Here is a 17860-nt window from a genome sequence, read left to right on the forward strand (position 1 = left end):
ATAGAGTCATTCAGTCAAGTCAAGTTAAGTCAAGTCAGTCAGACATTTAGTCAGCTAGTGAGTGAGTGAGGCAGTTTGGAATGTCTGCTTGCTGGCTTTGTTTTATTGACAACTCAACTGGATGTGTCCTGGACAGCAACAGGACAAAAATGTCATAGCCGGATAGGCAGATGGAATGAACAAACGAAAGATGCAGATGACGATGATGATGATGATGATGATGACAAGCTTACTGGCTAACTGGATGCTGCCTGGCTGGGCACTTTTTATTAACCTAATTGCATATTTACCTTTGTACAGCTAAAGCCAGAGTTAGCCATATGGAAATGGTGTGGCACATGGCAGGCATTATCTGAAAGAGAGAAAAGGGGGAAAAGTGTTAGCCACAAAATATAAGATTTACGGTACATAAGATACAAACTGAATATATATGTATGTCTACATACACAATGCGTTCCAGGAAGTCTACCCGCCCTTATTGTGACAACACCGACCACACACACACACACATCCGACAAATGTAACCAAATTCCACTTACTTATGTAAGTAAACTATTTTTTAATAATCGACCCAAATCAATACACACCGACCTCTTGAGCCACACACCAACAAATCATAAGGACTCTTATGATTCTTACTAAATATTAGCACTTATTCTTTTTGTATACCGAAAACCTGAAACTGCGACCGAGTCTCACACTTCTGAAGTGGGTTGCGGTATGATCAATAGCCATTGATCAACCCGAGTGAGGTATATTTAAGGCCCCTATCTCCGGAGCATCGTCAGTCTTAAGCCAGACCTTAAGCCAGACAATCAACTAAAAATTCAGTGTGTAATCTGTTCAGAGTGTTAAAAGGAGGAGTCTTGTGTCCTGTCTATCTATTGTATCACGTATGATTATGGTAAGCAACAGAGAGTGAGATCGTTTGCCAATGCACAACTTTTAAGGCCCAGCTTGCCACAGTTAGCGCTTCAGGACATTGCAAACAGAGCCACGATAGCTGGGACTATCCCGGTAATTCGCACGACGGAGAATAAGGGAGGAAGCCAGCGATATCCTGAGAGAATGGAGGGCAAGCCCCGGATGCTGGGAAACTATAAAAAGGAGACTTTAAGGCCATTATGACAAGCGCACCGCCGACGACATTGTGGCCGAAATCAAGAAACTACACCAAGGAGATGATGAGCTGGACATTTATTACAGGAAGCTCTACGCCCTGCACAATCAATGGATCGCTAAGATAAACGAAACCGCAATTGCTTCCGAATCAAAGGCCATCATAATTGCAAGACAAAACCAGAACTACATGCACACCTTCATCACCAAGATACAAGACCCATTAATGACTCATTGGCCGTCTTCACTAGAAGAGGCCCAAAAAATCAGAAAGTTTTGGGACGTAATGCGACACCCGAAAGACGCTTCGTCTGAGGATCCGAAATCCAACTTATAAGTCAAATGGCTACCAAAGACGCATCGGCAATGACAATCTCAAGGGAACAAAAGTAACAATAAAACAGCTCAAGGATAAATAATTAGTTAGTTTCCCAATAAACGATATGACCAAATCCAATTTTACTTCCTATTGCAAAATATTTCAGATTCTCATCCCCTATAAAAACAATTTAACTTTTTTTGGTTAATAATCATCCGGCTTAAAGTTAATCTAGAACCCCAGAGGAGTAATAAATTGGAGCGTTGAGCTTCATTAGCCCAAAGATTTTCATAAATTTTAAACTAATTCATAGAGGTCAGGAGGACTTGCCCAGTATTCGTTCGGTCCATTTCATGTAACTTTCACGCCCCTTTCTCTGCCCTTTGCCTATTTTTTGCTGTGTGTAATGTTAGGTGCAATTGTGCATTTGATCGCAGGTGAGTGTGTGTTTGCGTGTGTGTGTGTGTGTGTGTGTGGTTACATTTATAGACCATAATGAATGGGGCAAAGCCATTTGCCAGTCTGTTCTAGACACTCTGTGTGCTCGTCCGTCCGTTTGGACTCTCTATACTTGCCTACCACATATGTATGTACATACATACGCACGCACCCACACACGCACACTTAGACAATTGTGTGCATTTGACACATGTAAAAGAAGAAGCAGAAGCTTTTGGCCAGAAGCTGGGCCATATAATGCTCAATCTGTGGCCAAATCCGGTTTATGTGTCTACGCTGACTGCGCTGCAATTACACATAGCCAAGAGATAAAACTCATGTGTCTGTATTTTACAATGAAATGGTTAACCTGATACCTCCACCCCACCACCCATCAACCACCGTCTCCATCTTCCCCCTCCACCGCTCTACAAGCATTAACATGACCATTATACGCGCCATTCAAACAAGGGTAATGCCAGCATCACAAGGAGCAAAAGAAAGAAAGACGAGATGGGAGGATGTTCTAAGTAGCAGTATGCAGAGCCAAAAAGAAGGCAGAAGCATATAAATTGCCGAAGAAATGAAATGAAATCTTCAACTTCAGCTCAGTCTCTGGCAATGGCCGCCTGGTGGTTATTACCCACCAAAAAAAAAAAAAAAAAACCAGAAGAACCAGAAATAGACACCAGGCCAAGCTGGGGTAGCTTTGTATGTGTGTTGAATTTTATGGCAGTCATACACAAAGATAGCTCACCCATTCCCCTTCGAACCCATTCCATCATTATATGCCTCCTTACCCTTACTTAGCCATTGCCATGCATTCCGCTCATCAGCAGCGGGCACAGCATGAAATTTGGCTGGTACAAATCCCTTGGGAGCTCACTAACAGCACGTAGCAAAACCAGCAATAGCAGCAACAACTACACATTGCCACACCACAGTGGAACCAACAACAACCAAAAAGAACAAACAGAAAACACATTAATATCAACAAATTGCTTTCAATGTCAAACTAATCACAACAGGTACACCGATTTCCATGACAGTTGGATTTTCGATTCGATTCATTACAGTAGACATGAATCTAACAGTCAATGCTCTCTCTCTATCTCCCTCTCTGTCTCTGTCTCGCTCTCTTCGAGATTGAATTTGGAAATTCAGCAAGTTTTCTATATAAATTTTCTGAGATTTGTTTAGCAATTATTCGTTCTGAAGTACACTAAATGCAAATTAGATTTGGTTGGAATATTTTGTATTTGCGTTCCACTGTGCGGTATGTGCGCCATGCCGTGGGTTTGGGTCTTGGAGAGTGGTAAAAGGTCTGGACCGGGGGGTGTCCTAAGACAAGGGCATTTTATCAGCTTTGACACTACTTCATTGAAGTGAGTAAACAGTTTCGCTTTTCTTCACCATTCCCTCGCCATTCACCCTCCCTAGGCCCTAGGCTCCACCCCTCTTCCACTTTGGCCCCTCACTACACTCATTCTCTCTTTCGTTTATTCACTGTGAGTGCCATAAATTGAAAATGTTGATTAATCGAGGCACAAGCCAAATGGCAAAAACCAAGGGGGAGAAAGTGAGGGAGAAATGTTACTTTTCCTCTCCTCCCCTCCCCACCTCATCCCATCTACTTTCTTTTCTGCATGATAATGGTGAAAATGCTTCCGAATGAATGAGTGTAGTGCGAGTGAATGAATGAATGTGTGTGTGGGTGTGTGTGAGTGTGTTCAAATGGGACAAGTATTCAGCAGGTGGCAAAAAACTTGTCCTTCAATCCTTCATTGTGCTGACATAGACAATAAACCAACAAAAACTTCGATAACGATAACAATACCGATAACTAACTGCCATCACAATGGTAAATGAGAGCAAAAATTTCAATTTCAGTCAAGCATTTTATTTAGGTCAATGCGCGAGATTAGAAAGCCTTTCTTCAGTACAGAGATACGCAGAGCGAGAGGGGAGGGGGTTGAGAGACTTGACTTGTGACTTTATTCTATTTTGTTTATCCAGTTGACTTACCTCATTGAAAATACTATAGGCCAGACACATGGACACTGGATGCAGTGGCTTATAGTGATTGCCAAAAGTATAGGTATACCAAAGTCCTGGGGCTGGAAATATAACAGTCAGCATATCGCATATTGCCATGCCTAAACGAAGAGAAGAGAAAGAGATGAAGATAATTATAATATTAGGAGGTTTCGATCAAAAAGGAATGGCATTTGCAGTTGGTAGCACTTTTCAAATCTCTCCAGATTTGCTTTATGTTTATAGTGATTAAAATGATGCTTCTTTGTATAATTTTATATACTTCTTAGCTCACCCCTCTACCCATCGACAAACGCACTGCCTTTTGTCTGGCTTGCCACTTGCCCCCCGTTCCCATTGTAGTTGAACCAAGCCCAAGCTCAGTCTCCGTCTCCTTCTCCTTCTTCTCTTTGACATTTTTATGATTTTGATTTTATTTATTTTTATTCCATGTCATTTTGTGTCCCCTTCAGTTTCATTCCGCAAGTTCCCCCCTCTCCACAGTAGCCTTTCTTGCCATGGTTGGGCTCCCTCTGTCTTGTTAGAGTCATTGTGGCACAATGTTAAATCAGGCAGAAGTTTTTGCGAGATTTACAAAATAGCTAGAGCAAAATGTGCGTGCCTTGCCGCGAGACTTTGTCACCCACCACACCCACCAATCCCTCCCCTCCTCTGCACCCATTCGCCCATTCACCATGCCAATCCCGTCCAGCTATGGCAGTAACCACCAGTAATGCTGAGATATTCTAATAGCGTGTGTAATGCTAATGGGCTGACTGGCTGACGACTACATACTACATACAAACAACACAACTCTGGTAAGGATGTCGCTGGGTCTAGAAGGGGGAAGGACCGAGACTAACTCTGAGACTAGAGGGGGCACGACTGACTGGTATTTGCCGCTAATTTATGAAAAGTCGCGGTTCGTCGTTCGAAGGCAACTGCTGTGAGTGGCAAATGTTAGTTGTAAGTGGCTTAGATATGGCCCCAAGAGAGAACAAAAAACAAAAACAAAAATAATACCAGCCACAACCCAGCCAAGGGAAATTAAACCTTGCATATTTGAATCAATATCAGTTATAATGTGAAAAGTGTATACACTTTACCGCAAAGAGTTCATCATATGGGCATTTAATACGAAAGCAAAATATATTTCGTTTGAATGAATAATATTTGTCCATCCTGTTGACCCAGTTGAACCAGAGACTTAAGCATTGGATAAATGCGCATGAAATGAACTTTGAACTAAAAACAACAAAACAGAAAAAAAAAAAGAAAAGACTAAACTAAACTGAACTGAACTAAACTAAACTTAAAACGTGGCTGCCATAAAGGACAAAGGTCAGTTTGGGTCACAGTCAGTGAGTGCTTAGCATGGGGCTTGGGGCTTGAGGTCAACAGAGCAAAGCAGTTAACTTAACTGTTTAGTTTAAATATGGCCACGCTAAAAGAAAACGTTTTTAACTACATGCATACATATGTATTTAAGATGAAACTTACCCATTAAAACGAAATTGGTAGGCGTGGCCATACTCTTTTTGCTTAGCACAAGGACAATCAAAGAATTGGCTATAATGGTTAGAATCAGAAGGAAGGGCATACAATAGCCATAGAGCGGAAGAGCATAGTCCAATGGTGAATCGCAGGTGAGATTCCAATAGCTCAAATTCCCATAATCCTGTCGACACTGTCCGCCACCTTCTGCTTCTACCCCACCGGGGCTTCCTCCGCCAGCACCCGCACCACCAGCACCGTTCAGCAATTGCTGCTGTATGGAGGCATAATCCAGGCTAGAATCATTATTGATCAGCCCAGATGTGGCATAGTCCAGTAGAAGGAACTGTGAGTCATTTGCAATTTGCTGGGGCAGGCGAGGTGTTGCAGATGCGCTGGGGAAGTGATGCAACAATCCTCCAACTCCCAAACCAATTGCCCCACCTCGTGATGGGGTACCTCCTGTTGCTACAGATAATGTGGATGCTGGATGCGGTTGGGACATTACTGAAGTGGGCACTGTTGAGATGCTCGGCGACTGGGCTAGACGTGCTCCAGCTGTGGCACTCCATTGATAGAGCACGTCCGTGGCAGAAACAGACGACGTGGCTGGGGACGCATACACCGAGCTATTATCCACGCTGTTGGCCAATACGGCAGCGGCAGCGGCTGCTATGGCCACAGTTCTAGAGACTGACGGTGACATTTCCTGGGACTTCAATTAGTTGACTTTACACCAGATCCATAACAGGACATCATCGTGATAAAGTTTTTCTCTTCTTGCCTCACACTTTACCCAAAGAAGTCTGCAACAGAAAGAAGAGAAATACAAAAAACAGAAAATTATTAAAGTGAAGACAAGACACAGGCTTAGACTAGATCCTATACATATGAACCTCTATATTCATATATTTCCATTTATATCCTTCCTTTGTGTAGCCTATTGTTACCCCTTTCCACTTTCATTTTGATTTTGGGTGGTCTAAGCATTAGAAACTAATAACATGGCATTTGGCATGTTTGTGCCATGTTTTTTCCTTTCTCGGTTTTTATTATGTTATTATGCTGCCTTTTTTAATGGTTTTATTTTTGTCACACAACCGAAAATCAAAACCAAAAAAGAAAACAAAAAAGGAAAACACAAACAGCTCAACTTAACTTTGACCCATATAAACGAGTAAAGAAAGAGATAATACAGAGACAGACGGACAGACGGACAGACGAGTAAGAGAAATGGGAGAGAGAGAGAAAGAAAAGTCCGATTTGACTTTAAAAAAAAAAAGAAAACACAAATGGACAGAAAATCAAATTGTTTCTTGGTCCTTTTTAAGGTTTTCTTTAAGCATGTTGTTGGTCTAATGTCTTTCAAGTTGGCTTTCGGCTGTTCTTAAACGTTTTGCAAAGATGAGCCAAAAAAAAAGAACCTTCAAAGTTCAATTTAATTATAACAGCAAAAAGAGAATAAGAAGTCAAATTGGAACTTTATTTTTGCATGCAATTTCCGCGAAATGAAAATAATCAACTTGCTGCCAATCAAAAAGAAAATCGAATCAAAGCGTCAATCAATGCCAGCAAAGAACATCAATATCCACATATATTCACCTTGGTATAGACCACGGTTATAGACCGCAATAAATCTATATATATGTAGATGTAGATATACTTTATATGACTTATGCATGCTATTTATATACATAGACAAAATGTGATAGATACACATTGGCAGAGTGGGAGGATATGTGCCCTGAATGGATTTTAATTGACAGTTGGCTAAATTACTGCAATTACCACTCAGCATTTAGGGTTAAAATGCATCTTACGGCTAAGAGTGATAGTCGCTCCATCTTCGTACTCTTCTGCTTGTCTCTGTATCTCTCTTTTAACTGCCTTTAGTTGTGGTTTAAAGACCACTCAAAGGAAAAACTAAATCGCCTCTAAGGAAACTCCATTAGCCACTTTGCTTGTTTGCCTAATCCATTTGCAGTCAACGTAGCTGACATAAACGACTTTTAAGTACCCTGTTAAAGGTGTTATGCAAGTAAGAAGTTGGAAGAAGAAGGAAGCTGCAGATATTGGAGCAATTTAATATCAAGGCAAGTCATTAAACGTGAATTCCTGTCGACAGGACAAACATGAAGTAGTTTCGTCTAATGGGAGATTTTTCACCTGTTTCATATTCAAGACGAGCCACAGCTATACCCATACACATCTAAATGGTATATAGAAACTAATACATATACATATATATAAAATACTATATATATACATACAAGTCATCATCATAAAGCGATTAGTGAAACTAAAACTGCCATTAAAATGCCTCTGCCTTCTACTTGAAGTTCCGAGTTCTGCATCTGTAGATAAATGTATATGTGTTTGAATGTGTGTGTGTGTGTGTGTGTGCATGCCAGTCATCAAGGACATTTTTTGTGGTGGCCTTTCAATTCGTCATCATCAGTCCTTAGCTTTGTAACAAACACAGAATGCCAAGCCATTAGAAAAGAAAATTGAGAATAAAGAATATATATGTACATACATACATTTATGTTCATATATTTAGAATCACGATGCACACAAGATCTTTCAACTAACAATCGACGAGTAAAAAGAAGAGAAAAACAACGATGAACATATTAAGAAGAAGGAAAAACAATTTATTTCAACACTATGGAAAAAATATGCATACATTCACACAGAGGTAGAAAGGACACTCACCATAGTGAGAAAAAATATATCCTTTTTGGTTGAATTTTGAGAGCTCTTGCACGCCATGGCAAAAACTAATAATAATAATTCTCTTACTCGCAATTGGAATAATATGAAAATCAGGAGAAAATTACATTTTAACTCAAAGTACATAAACATATATATATATATATATATATATATATATATATATGGAATTGATATAGTTGGTATGCATAAGGATAATTTTATTCATTTTGTGGTTTAAACGTGAGAGTTAAGTAGCTAGACCACTGTGCAAAAGTGTGTCTCGTCTAGCCCTTTGTCTGGTCCTCTGTCAATGGGCCATTTGCATATTATTCAGTGTGTAATGGTAAGCCTAATGGTTACTGTAACTGGTAACGGTAAAGGTAATGCTTAACGTTCACAGAAGCTCCAAGCTCGGTGCTCTCAGAGCTTTGCGATGTAAATGCGCGCGGGTCATTAAAAATATAAATATAAACCAAACTGAAATGCAATAAAGTACACCTCAACCCACACACACACACACACACGCACACGCACACACATCACAAACAATGATATACCTGCAAATACATATACATATATGTTCCATGTAGATGTGTTTACTCATGTATATAAATATAGTCTCGGCCAAACAAAGTTGGCTGTACTCGGCTTTTGCCTTAACGAATGTTGTGGTTTGCCATGTTTTTGCCTTGCGATATTAACATTCTGTGTAAACTTCATTTCCGTTTTACATTTTGCAGGTAGGCGTATAAAAGCCCAGGTATACATAGGTACCTATGTATATATAAATGAACTCTAGGTACGTATATAATTTACTTTCTTGTGCACTTCAAGTTAAATTCTATATAAATTTCTAATTAAAATTGTGATTTGCTTCTAAAAATCATTCGTTTTGAAGGACTTCAACTGACTATGATTGCTTATTTATTAAAGGCCTTAACAGAAGGAATCCTTAATATGTTCTCTCAGCTCTACAATGGAGTTGCTGTTTCATCAGAAAGTTCATCCTATTCTCAAAAGAAGTACTGAGAATCAGATCTCTGAGTGAATGAAAAGCGTTCAAAAACGATCTGCGATCTGGAAATTTTTATAAATTTCCCGACTTTCCCGATTCGGATTGATTTGAGAGCATGACAATTTCATTGATCACCTCTTACAATTGGTCTCATCTTAACTGAGTTTTCTGTAGTCCATTTGCCCAATGGTTCTCTCTTTGGCCAAATCGAATTCAATTGGCCATCAAGCTAATGTCTAGACAAACTCACTTACTTACTTATACATTGATATAAATAAATATACATATCTTGGTATAAATGGGAACAAAAAGGGCGAGAATATTGTAATAGATTCCATTCCATTCGATTCGATTCGATTCGATTGTTATATAGACATAGACATGGACAAGGTAATCCTTTTTATTTTCACCAGACACGCAATAGGCTTGAAGGTGGCTTCTAACCAAATGGAAGGAAGGCCAATTTGTTTGGCGGCTTATCACTTATCTCTGTGTGTGTGTGTGTGTGTGTATGTGTTTGTGTGAGAATCTCTGTTGGGCTGAGGCTGAGGTCTGAGCTATATCGAGAGTCGTATGGCAGGAGGTTACGCTGTTGGCATTTTAGCCCATTAAAGTCAAAGCCAAAAAGCTGCGATGCGTGGCGAAAGCAAAAACAACTTCTCCGACCCCAAGATGGGAGACTTCATCCTTGCTTTCAGCAACTTTTGTTTCGGCCCTGGCATCGCGGCCTTAGCCAGAGGCCAGTTGCTGTTGCTGTTGGCGTTTTTATTTTAATTCCCAAATCGAAAAAGTTTGCCACTAAAACTCTAAACGCTTCAAGCAAATGAATCCATGTCTATGGATCTATGCTAAAAAAAAAGAAGGAAAGAAACCAAAATAAAGGCATTCATATGGCAGGGCAAGGGGGATGGCATGCGGTGGGGTGGTGGTGAGGGCGTATGTGAACTACTAATTCGACATGTCTGGGAAGTTTCTTTCTGTCATTTTGGCCCTCCTCTTTTCCCGTTTGGCCCCCCTGGTTGTCAAGCCACTTGGTGGCTCATTTCGTATGCTCATCGAGATGCCGCGTTAGCTGAAAGAGAGAAGGGGAAGGCGGCACTAGAGGAAATGGAGGCGTGGCTCTATGCAGCCGTTAAACGATTACAAATGATTAAGTCGTCAAGTTGGCGTAAAATTTGTCCAACAACAAAACAACACACACACACAGAGAGAAAAATAGGAAAAAACTGCAATTCAAATCGTAGCATCCCACCATTCTCCATCCCCGCACCCTTGTTGAAGCCATCATGGTACTATGTATACACTTTAAGTGGGTTGTGGGCCGGGGAAACGGAATGAAAATGTGCCTCACATTAGATTCCCCTCGGGGCAGCATCCGCAAGTAAATTTTCTTCATTTTCATTTATTATTTCGGGGAATTAATTATGTGACTGGGCTCAGATCGCCCCTGCTTGTACTCCTCTAGCCCCCCCCCTTCCACCCATCCTTTATGCATGCATGAAATTTATTCATTGCACCGCAAACAAAAAACAAACAGACGCAAAAAAAAAAAAAAGAGAAAAACGAAACATTAAAAAATTCAGACATAGTAGAAAGGAGGCAAGGACGCAGAAGAAGATGAAGAAGGCGTAGAATTGGCAAAGAATGGAATGGAAAATGGGAAATGGAAAATTACTTAAGCCAAAGACAAAGGACAAAGAAAGAAGTCGTCTCATCTCCATGTTGGGTGCTGTTGTCTTTGGCTCAGTCTCTCTCTCTCTCTCTCGGTCAATGAACATGCCCTCTCCCTTCCCCTAGCTACACCACGCTGACTTTTTAACATTTAATGCTTGTTCCGGGCAAAAGACAATTAAATATCAGAACCACAAAAAAATATATATATATAACCACCACCATCATTTCATGTTTGCCATTAAGGACATGGCTGAAGGACAAATCGCTATTCCTATTTGAGTGTTTTCAAGCTCAATAAACGCTTAGCGCTCCCTAGGACATTCACAAGGTTTTCTCCATGGATCTTAGCATTGGCCATTAGTCAACGGACTGGATTGATTTTGCTCTAAAGTCGACACCATCACGAATGCACTGATCCTTGTCACTTTGCCCCATTTTAATGATGCTCACCTAATCTATAGGCTTATGCTATCTCTCCCTCTCTCCCGATTTGCAAAAACATGCAACTAATCCCACAACTAAAAGTGGCATCACCGACAAAAACTTTCTCTGCTTTAAGCCAGTTCATGGTTTTGTTTGTTAGATAAGCCTAGTTGGCTTATAGTTGCTTCACCCTGCTCTGCATCAAACTTTCGAATACATCCTTCTATATATACATATATATATATATGAATGTATGGTCTATTCTGTTCTGTATGTATATGGTTGCAATCAGTTTTAGTTGCACAAAAATATTGGCATGATTTATCAATAATTACAGTCGAGTTTGATGTGACTTCACTTGGGCTAGTTGGAAATTAGGTAATTATGGGTATCCTTGCTTCACAGGACACCAGGAAAACTGTCCATATCAAGGATGGAAGGATCAAATGTAATGTAGTGGAAATTCTGTATTTGGCTTAGCTGCCAACAAAATCGCTGAGGTAAATAGTTTTAGTTGGCCTTAAAATTTGTATGACAACAAATGGTTCGAAGGTCAGAGATTATTTGCCATTGTCGTTTGTTTTCTTACTCTCGTGTTTTTTCCCCCTCCCCCTCAGTTGGCTGCAATTAAAAGCAAAATTGAAATTGACCACAAAAATTTGCTTTAAACTTGCCAACGCCAAGTCTCTAACAAATTGATGTAATAGGTAAACCTGGCCAACTCTGTCTGTTTGGGTCATGATGGGGGATAGTTTTTCGCCTTGTCAACCGTTAAAAGAAGAAAGAAAACAAACAAGTGGAAAATATTTATATAACAAACAAAGAACCACAAAATCAACATCAACAATAAAAGAGAAAAATAGTGAAAACTTCAATGTGATTTGTTGAAATTGGTTCGCCCCACAGGATATCCAGCAATCAGAATGGAGAATCACCTTTCCGATCTTTTGATTCATGTTCAGCTGGAATATTCATCATGGATTCATCTCCTTCAATTCATCTAGGTCATTCATTTTGTTATACTTAATGCCACTGAATTTCACTCAGTCGTTTATATTCGTTTTCATCACTTAGTTACAGGGTATCAGTGTGCAAATTGAACAATTTGTTTTGCAAAAACGCAAAAGAGTTCTCGATTTGATTTCACAGTAGTTAGATACCAGGCAAATAAATGACAAGCTTACACTATAATAAACACAATTTAGTGTAGTGTGACATGTTAATACTCGTGTTCAATTGCAGCATACTCAACTCAAAACCACATTGGCAAATTGAAAAATGAATTTTAATTCAAATATCAGTGAATTCGTATATGGTAAACCCCTCAACTTTCCCATACAGAGATGATCGCACAATGTTATCAAAGCAATTTCAATAGATCCATGAGCTTAATATCAATTTGACATTCGACAAGTTTTCAATTAATCTAGGAGATTTGCTTTTTGGAACATTTCCACTAACTAATGTGTTTCTTTCGGATTTGAAATTGAAAGAATTGCGTCATTAGCGATACTCGATGGTAAATCAACTTTTGAACTGAATTTGAATTAAGCTGTAAATGTAAACAAAATGATGGCGTCTAAAAGAGATAGCACGAGAGAGTGAGAGTGAGAGAGAGAGAGAGAGGTTCTCGGGGTCTGGGTGTCTGGTAGTAAAGTGCTAAACGATTTACGATCTAGCTAGAGATATATGCCCTGAACGAAAGTCAACTAATTAGTTTATGCTTGGCGCGTTTATGTTTTTGCTGCTACCAATTAGTCTTACTTCTTGGCACCGATGATGATGCCGTTGCCTTTGCCTTTGCTGATGCTGTGGCTCCTCCTGCTGGCTGTTGGATTGCTTTCTTTTCGCCTCTATTCATTTCTTTCAGGCTTTTCTTTTGTTATTGTTGGCCAACTTTTGATTGACTTGTGGGCGGTAGAAGATGGGCTAGAAGATGGCTAAATGAAAAGATGTAGAAGCTACAGACAAAAGCTTAAAGTTTTTATGCCAATTGTATTTAATTATGCCATGTCTCTGTCTCAAACTCTCACACTCCATCCATCGAGCCCATCTTGTTCTCTTTCTTTTCTGTCTTCGTCTGTCTGTCTGTCTGTTAGCATGTCTGTTGTCATTTAAATGGCCAACTGGCGCCATCAAGAATGGAAAATGGAAATGCTTATTGAATGTGCTACTAGAAAAGAGGGCGGACCAAGGTGGAGACTGAGAAGAAGTAAGAGCTAAGCCAAATAATTTGCCCAGTTCGTTTTTTTTTTTTTGGCAATTTTCCATTTTTTTTTTTTTAAGTCGTCTGGTTTCATCATCTTCTTTATCATCATCATCATCATCATCGTCGTCGACTTTCTCATTGATTTACCTATGTTTTTTATGGCCAAGCTTCTTTGATGGTTCTTTCACTTACATATAATTGAATTATATTTCCCTGAATAAGATTTAAATAATTTCCATCAAAATACCAAAAAAAAATAAATAAAAAAAGGAAAATTCTTTTCAATGGCCTTTCCATATTACCCTATACCATGTGGCAACAATAAAAGGGTATATACCATTTCTTAGCCAAATATAAATCCAAGGGAAAACTATTGAGAAAATCATTTCAACCTTAAGTGTTAAGAGATCAAGGAATCCCTGTAGACAAGAAATATCTAAGTTACTCATAGAAAGGGTATTCCATAGTCGTTCAACTTTACAAATATGAAGACAACATGGTTTTTGGCTGTTGTTAAAATACATTTCACAGTCGAGAACTGAATTTTGCTTTATTTATATTCTTGTAACAGTTCACCAGATGAAGGAACATCTGGAGAAGAAAGGCAGAGCTGGGCAGGGTGAAATCGAGCGAGTTTTGGGGTCATAGGGCACGTGTTGTAGAAGACGTCCTAATTAAGTCAAAAGTAAACATGAAAAAAAAGACGTCAGAAGGTTCGCAAAATAATTCATAAATACTTTTAAATACCTGGCCCAACAGCAGAGGCAGCAGCAATATCAGCATTTAATTCAAAGAATGCACAAGATGATAATAATCATTATAATAATCATAATAATAATAATAATGATAATCTTTTAGGGAGTAAGAAGAACAAAAATATGTCTGAAGAAATGGAAATGGGTACATAAAGTTTTCCTGATATAAAGCGGAAAAGGCAAACAGGCATTTAGTTTAGGGGAGTAGAGGAGAGAAAGATTTCACTTTTTGTTTGGGTTTTTTTTTTTTTTGGTTTTTTTGGAGGGAGGTTGATGAGGGGGGAAGATGTGCTAAATGGGCAAATTGTCGTTTCTTATGGCGTACGAAATCACTTAAGTCTCGGGTAAACAGCTCCCAGTGGTCAGATAAATATGAACTTGAAACCAAAGTCGTTTCAGCCCTCTATTCTCTACAACGACCTTATCCCACAATTCTATCACCCCTCCAAACCAAAGAAGACACAAAGAAACCCAAAACTAACTTTGGATTATGACCAAGTTTTGATACCCTTATAATCGTAATGAAAGCTACATACATGTACATGGTACATAATTAGATCAAGACTTAGAGAGTCAATCTGAAATTGAAGAATAAATATTTTGAATTCAGTTATAGACGGAAAGACAGATATATTATCTATCATTCTCAGTCTTGTGCTTTGTGCTGTTAGAGCAAAACTATCATGTGTAGGAAGAAATAATTTGATGATTTACTTAATTCAAGTTATTTATTTGCATCACTTTTATATGTAAAATATTTGCTATATCTCAAAATTGTGTGGCACTCAAATTCAGATTCAGAATCAAGGACACAGGCAGTGGCTGAGGCGTCGTTGACTTAACTAGTTTGATGCCTCATAATGAGCATTAGTCGCAGGCACATATCAAGTACGTGGCAAGGACCAAAATCAGAGACTGAGAGAGAGAGAGAGAGGGGCAGAGGGTAAAGAAGTTAGACAGAGGCAACCAAAAATCAATCGAAGTGAATCAATTACGACATTTGCCAGTTCGTACATGTGCTCCAAAGATGCTCAGCTGGTCAGATGGTTCAGCTGATGCTGACTTTAGTGTTGTCATGTCTCTCGATTCTGATTTAGCTTGTCGTCCTTTCACTGCTGTTTGCTTCTTTGATTCTGGTCCTGATTCTTCCTAGCCTGAGGTCGTCCGTCGCACGTTGACTTTTGGTTTCGCCATCAAATTTTGCCACTGCCATTCGCAGTCGTGACAATTTTTCGTTGAATGTTGGCCACACACACACACACACACACAGCCGTAAGAACAAATACATAGACATATTCCACTTCATTGAAGCGTCGCCATTGCCATCGATGGCATCGCCTCCAGCCAAGTGGGCATAATTACATGCCGCTGCTGCTCGGTAGGTCCATGAACTGTTAATTTCTATAGAAATGCCATTTTGCCGCTTCTCTTATTATTGTTGTCTTTGTCTCTATACACATTGAGCATTGTGGGCGGGGGTGGGAAAATAGACAAGGCCCCTAGGCCCCTTTCCCCCTATACTTAACTCATTTCTTTCAAATGGACATCAATTAGGCTTTCATTAACACTTTTATGCTTCCCTTTTCTTTCTTTTTTCTGTGCTTCTTGTGCTCTGTTGGTTCACTCTGATTTTTAATCCTTTCATCAAAACAGAAAAAAAAAAGGAAAAGGATGAGATAAATACATATTATATGAATAATTTCCCTTTTCGGATATAAAATGAACCCCTTAGCAATTAGGAATTCATTTTAGCCCATTCAGAAATGAAAATTGATATCAATTAGTCAAACCCTTGCTCTTAAAAAAACAATGTTTGTTGGCCAGTAAAAGTTCTACATTTTCGATTCTTCACTGGAAAACAAGAGCTGCCCCAAAAAGTATGCAATGAAAACATCCAATTTTCATTTTCATATGTAAATATGAAACGATGTGTATGAATAAGTACATTTGTGTGTGTGTGTGTGTGTGTGTGCGTTGGGGAGAACAGTTGTTTTTCATTGAACAAAAAGATGTTTTGTAATTTGAAGTTGGCAGGAAATTGGCAATCGATTGAAAATTGAAAGAGAATTTCTTCTCATCGCAAATTGATCAAAGCGTAGTTCAACTGTCCATCCATTTGTCTATTATCTCTTTAGAAGCAAGTCATTTTCCATATCTTTGGCATCTTTCTCTCTACTTTGAATTTGAATTGAATTGCAGATAAAGGTCATTTGACAATTATTCGTTTATTATACAAGGATGTATGGGGTCTCATTTGAAAATTAAGCATTCATAAATGAGTTAAAAGATATTTATTTACTTTCACATTAAAATGAATTTGGTTTCATTTAAAAATTATGACAATCTGACATATTGTGTTGTCTATTAAAATTGCATTTCCGTTTTACTACTTCTGTTCGTTGCCTCCCACAACCCATTCGGTAATTGTAGTGGCTGCAAAATTATGGCAAGTATATCAAAAGGCAGTAAAATACTCAATTTGAAGCAATTTATTGGCGATTATATGCAGGATAGTCTCTCTCTCTCTCTCTCTCTCTCTGCCTCTAGCTTATTGTCCCTGGTTTATCTTGGTCTTATTCTCTATTGAGTTATATTATACATGGACCGCAACATTTTTTTTAATGCCAGCTTTTTGTTCAGCTTTGAAATTTTCCTTTTTTGGTATAAAAAAGTGATTGCTGTTAACTGAAAAATCGGTTCCAGGCAGTGGTCCATTGTCTGAGGGCCTTACATGAGCTGTGCGTATGAAAGGACCATGTCGACTGATGTCCTGTTTTATATGTGAGTGTTTGGGGTTTGTTTTTGTTGTTTATTTTTGGTTTTTTTTTTTATTGCGCCCCGTGTTTCCTTTTCTTTATGCGTTTATTAACGCACATACCTATAATTTTGTTGTTGTTGTTGTTTGTTCTTCCACCAACTTGAGTTGGGTGTATTGGAAGTCATGACACATCTGGGTCAATCAAATTTAACAGAATCGATTAGAATGACATGGAAGAAAATGAAACTAGAGCCTTTTTTTATTATGCTTCTTCCGTTAATTATTCATTGTTTAGTCGAGGAATCAAGTTACAAGTTAAACTTACCTTTGATTGCAATTTAATCGATAATGGATTTGAAAGTAAATGAACAATTGGGCAACTCATTAGGTGGACTTTGCGGTTCCCAAAAGTATGCTTTGAATATTGAAAGCACTCAAACCGTTTAGAGTTACTTTCTTGTCAAAATATCGATAACTTTAACTTCTTGAGAACTTGGACAAAATGGCTTCCAAGAGAATCTCACTTGAAATTGGGTCAAACTGATTGCCAACACGATTTTGTGGTTTTGGAATGGGTAACAAATTGGTCGACTTTCGCCTGAGCTAACTGATTGCTCCTGCTGTTGTTGTTGTTGTTGTTGTTTCTTTGTGTGTGTGTGTGAGTGTGAGTGTTATATATTTGTTGGCCTCTTTTTGTTTTTGTTGTTGGCAACAAATATGCAGGCGGCTGCTGTATGCCAAAGATAGCGTCGTCCATAAGGGATGAGGCATATGGGGCGGCGGCTATGGGCAATTCCCCTTGACCAAGCCAAAAAACATATGGGGGGATTGGATCGGGATTGGAAGAGCGCGAAGGGTGCGGATGCAAGAGCAGAAGGCAATTGTTTGTTGGAAAAGGGCTACCCAG

General features: G+C 39.1%; 1 protein-coding gene across 1 annotated transcript in view; it reads right to left on the bottom strand.

Moving 5' to 3' along the window:
- The window catches only part of SPR (Sex peptide receptor), a 41422-nt gene that overhangs the window by 4869 nt on the left and 18693 nt on the right, over positions 1 to 17860 (bottom strand). Inside the window, exons 2-4 of the mRNA XM_068302682.1 lie at positions 5411 to 6210; positions 3902 to 4032; positions 291 to 352 (exon numbers count right to left, since the gene is read on the bottom strand). Coding sequence (XP_068158783.1) covers positions 291 to 352; positions 3902 to 4032; positions 5411 to 6110 — 893 coding nt within the window. The 5' untranslated portion in view covers positions 6111 to 6210. The remainder of the gene's footprint in view (positions 1 to 290; positions 353 to 3901; positions 4033 to 5410; positions 6211 to 17860) is intronic.

This window comes from Drosophila tropicalis, unplaced genomic scaffold (assembly GCF_018151085.1).
Source record: "Drosophila tropicalis isolate 14030-0801.00 unplaced genomic scaffold, ASM1815108v1 contig_158, whole genome shotgun sequence".
Lineage (NCBI taxonomy): Eukaryota > Metazoa > Arthropoda > Insecta > Diptera > Drosophilidae > Drosophila > Drosophila tropicalis.